This window comes from Mandrillus leucophaeus, unplaced genomic scaffold (assembly GCF_000951045.1).
Source record: "Mandrillus leucophaeus isolate KB7577 unplaced genomic scaffold, Mleu.le_1.0 Scaffold13, whole genome shotgun sequence".
In the NCBI taxonomy this organism is placed as follows: domain Eukaryota; kingdom Metazoa; phylum Chordata; class Mammalia; order Primates; family Cercopithecidae; genus Mandrillus; species Mandrillus leucophaeus.
This window is the reverse complement of record NW_012101254.1, coordinates 2,808,732-2,812,826: the sequence shown is the minus strand read 5'-3', so window position 1 is coordinate 2,812,826 and position 4,095 is coordinate 2,808,732. Positions and strand designations below refer to the sequence as shown.

The 4,095-nt window shown below is 34.6% G+C and overlaps 1 protein-coding gene across 3 annotated transcripts in view; it reads left to right on the top strand.

Moving 5' to 3' along the window:
• The window catches only part of SPDYA (speedy/RINGO cell cycle regulator family member A), a 40,763-nt gene that overhangs the window by 2,522 nt on the left and 34,146 nt on the right, over nucleotides 1–4,095 (top strand). For 2 of the 3 annotated variants that reach the window (XM_011972574.1, XM_011972575.1), the window contains exons 2-3: nucleotides 1,406–1,479; nucleotides 2,773–3,025. In XM_011972574.1, the coding sequence (XP_011827964.1) occupies nucleotides 2,791–3,025 (235 nt within the window). In that variant the 5' untranslated portion in view covers nucleotides 1,406–1,479; nucleotides 2,773–2,790. The remainder of the gene's footprint in view (nucleotides 1–1,405; nucleotides 1,480–2,772; nucleotides 3,026–4,095) is intronic. The other variant, XM_011972573.1, reaches the window with a different exon arrangement.

Here is a 4,095-nt window from a genome sequence, read left to right as displayed (position 1 = left end):
GTGATCCGCCCGTCTCGGCCTTCCAAAGTGCTGGGATTACAGGCATGAGCCACCGCGCCCGGCCAGCTCATATTTTAATTTGGTTTTTGTTCTTTTCTTCTTGCTTGCTCTATCAGAACTCTCATTCTCTTAGTATATCTAAATGAAGAGCAAAATTAAAAGATACCCCTAGGTAGAAACTGACCAAGACTAGCATTGATAGCTTCTCTCCTTCAGCTTGTTCTATGCAACTTTCCTGCCAGTGTTTGCTTATTAATGTCAATGAAGCTCCTCTTGGGGAATTTCAGACATTTTCTTCTCATTCAGTTTTCTGAAACTGTATATGAAATATCCCAACATACATAACATACATAAGGAAATAGTGTAAAGACACCTACTGTGGACATATTTTACCTTTTTGATTGATAGAAAATTTGGATTATATTTTATGACATATCCATGGTTGTTTTAATATAAAAGCACTATTTTAGGTTACTTAGCATTGAGTAAAACTTATCTTCTGGAATATGTGCCACAGTTATTTTGTGTTCTGGTACATTCCACCCAAGTCTAGCCCCAACACTCAAATTTGAAGCAGAATTCTTAGCCACGGTACTATACCACTGATAAGTCCACACTAGAATTTGAGAAGCCTGACTACTGTTTAGTTTCTTCTATCTGGATTTAAGGCTGCTCTTACTTTTAAAAAAAATTTGCAGATGAAGCCTCCAGCTGTCTCCCAGATGAGGTGGGCAGGAAAGAGCAGAAAGTTCTTACTCAAGTCTCAAGACTCAATTTATCACCTATTCCTCTTTCTATGGAGTTTATAACCCGCACCCCAAGTACATAATTGCCTTCAATTTGGCAAGACTTTAGGATCTAGGAAGAAAGATGGGATGAGAGGAGCAATTTGATAAGTATAATTTCCTCTGCCTAGTTCTTCAAAATGTAGCCCTGTACTATCTAATGTGGTAGCCACTGGCCACTTGTGGCTATTAAACACTTGAAACTGAATAATTTAATTTTTGCTTTAAAAACTGAAGGAGCATATTTTTCTCTTACAAATTGCTTCATTTTTTAAAATAGGACTACATTTCACTTTTACTGTTGAAAAATTAGTATCAGAACTGGGATTTGTATGTAAGCATATTCATCTAAAGTAACAACAACAAAAAAAAGAATTGAGATATGCTTTAAGAGGAAAACATGCAGCAGATTTCAAAGACAGAATGTGAACTATCTCATTGGTTTTTATATTGATTACATGTTAAAATGGTATTTTGGACATATTGGGTTACATAAACTTTATTATTAAAAGTTATTTTATCTGTTTTGTTTTGTAAGGTGGCTCTAAAAATACAAAATTACATATGCGGCTTACATTATATTTTGGACAGTGCTGCTCTAACCTTACTATATTTTCCAGTCCTTCCTTCAGCAGGGAAATTTCTGAGGGTCAGGAAGGGGAATCTATACCTCACTCCTTGAACACCAAGGGAGGCATGGCTGCCTGAGTCACTGTGAGGTTGCATTCAGAGGTTCTCAGTAGGGTCCTAGAGTAGTTTCCTGTGTTGCCTATTCATACCTCCATTTCCCATTACCCTAGAAATATTTGACCACAAAAATAATACTAAGTGTAGTAATTATGTGAACTATTCACCACCAAAGAAGGTGATGATTACATATATTATTAAATATTGATAGATTAACTTTGTCTCAGATTTTATTAGATTATAACAACATACATTCATATACACTTATAATCAGTCACTCAAATAGCTTTGTCATACACTTACAACTTTAAAAATTAGAACAGGCCAGTCAGTCATGGTGGCTCAAGCCTGTAATTCCTGCACTTTGGGAGGCTGAGGCAAGAGGATGGCTTGAGCTCAGCGGTTTGAGACCAGCCTGGGCAACATAGTAAGACCGCATCTCTACAAAAATTTAGAAAATTTGCCAGGTGTGGTGTCATAAACCTGTGGTCCCAGCTACAATGGAGGCTAAGGTGGGAGGATCACTTGAGCCCAGGAGGTCGAGGCTGCAGTGAACTGTAATCATGCCAGCATACTCCAGTCTGGGTGACCGAGCATGACCCTGTCTCAAACACACACACATACACGAGAAAAAAAGGAAAACAGAAAAGTAAGTAAAATAAAAATTAGACCAATTTATGAAAGGCCTTCAAAGCTCATCTGCATTTTGCTAGAATTGCTTTCAGCTTTTCAATAAATACCAATAAATGCTTATTGAATAAGTGAATTTTATAATATATCAAGGAATTTACCAATAAAGAGATATGGGGTTTTGTGTGTGTGTAGGTGTGGGGGGGGTGCTTTGTAATATAATTGAATTGATATTGATAATAAGTTCTGGAAATAGTTTTCCTTGTTTATAAAAATTTTGAGGTGGCATATAACAACCATATAATAAAATTATGTCAATTCAAGCAGAATAGAAAAAATTAGCAGGAAAAAAGAAGACCACAAATAAATTATGAAGTCAGCATCATTTCTATAATTAACTTTCAAATTTGGTCGAGTTCTGTAGCCAAAGCAAAATGGCATACAGTATCTTATTATTTGGGAAGAGGATGTCTATTTGTTACCCAAAGGAAGCATAGCTTTTCCTAGCACTGAATTTCAAAAGCAATTTTTAATGGGAGTCACTGTCACAAATAACATTTTAATGACAAGTTCAGTAACATTTTATATGACTGCATATGGTAGTATCATCCAGTTGTTTTTATATGAAATGAATGTGTGTGATGAATAATTGTATGTTTTATTTTTACAGGAATATTGGGAAACCAAAATGAGGCACAATCAGATGTGTTGTGAGACACCACCTACTGTCACTGTTTATGTAAAATCAGGGTCAAATAGATCACATCAGCCTAAAAAACCCATTACCATGAAGCGTCCTATTTTTAAAGATAATTGGCAAGCATTTGAAAAAAATACACATAATAACAACAAATCTAAACGCCCCAAAGGACCTTGTCTGGTTATACAGCGTCAGGATATGACTGCTTTCTTTAAATTATTTGGTAGGTTTAAAATATTGTAATAGTGGTAATTATAAAGTACTAAAAACCTAGAATGTAAACATCTAATTGTTTTCATGCTAATCAAAGAGGATATCATTATTTTTGTATTAAATTTCCCATCTCCAACCAAATTTGTTTTTGTTTTACTTAGTCTTTTTTTTTTTTTTTTTTCAATGTTGGGTTTTTGTTTGTTTTGTTTCCTTACGGATTAAAAATTCATACTCATCTAGCTTCTAGACTACTTAAATCCAAATGTCAAATGTAAATTCTGGGCAATTCAACTTCATAGCCCATGGCATGAGTTTTGTTTGACCTAAAGTTAAATACTACATAAAGAATCAGGTGAGCTAACTGACCCAGTTTGACTGGGCCTAAGGGGTTTCCCAGGACTTTCTCTTCTAAACCCAAGAAAAATAGGAAGCTTGGTCACACTAGAGAAGTTTCAGGATAACAGTTTGGGAACATTGTTAAAAATTAACTATGTTTTATCATGTCCATATAATGAAACTGAGTTTGAATTTGTTTAGGTTATGAGACAGTGCTACTTTGCTGATACATTTCTTAACACTGGCAAAAAGAAACTTCTTTATAGTACTGTACTCCTAACTAGGAAAGAGAGAGATTCTTTTTTTTTTTTTTTTTTTTTTTTTTTGGAGGTAGGGTAATAAGGTAAACAGATTAGAAAAAAGGGTAGAATAGATGAGTTCTGAAAAATATCTGGAGTAATGAATCAAGTCAAGTAGATGCTACAGTCCAGTAGATCTAGGTAACAAGCTTCCTTGTTTCTAGAGGAAGGTCAGGTGCATTAAAGGAAGCTAGTTACGATTTAAAGAAAAGCAAAATGAAAAGATGAAAAAGGAAAAAAATGTAAGGAATATAAGTAGAAAAAGATATAAAGATGCTTCCCCATCAGGATTTAGAATGTTAATAAAAGTTCCCCTTCTTTTCATTAAGAGCAGAACAAAATTATTACCTGCAAACTTTTTTAGTACCAAAACTCATCATGAGAAACAAGGGAAAATACCTGGCTGTACCATTTTAGGTAACTTAAGAACTATAAATAGAGGCTG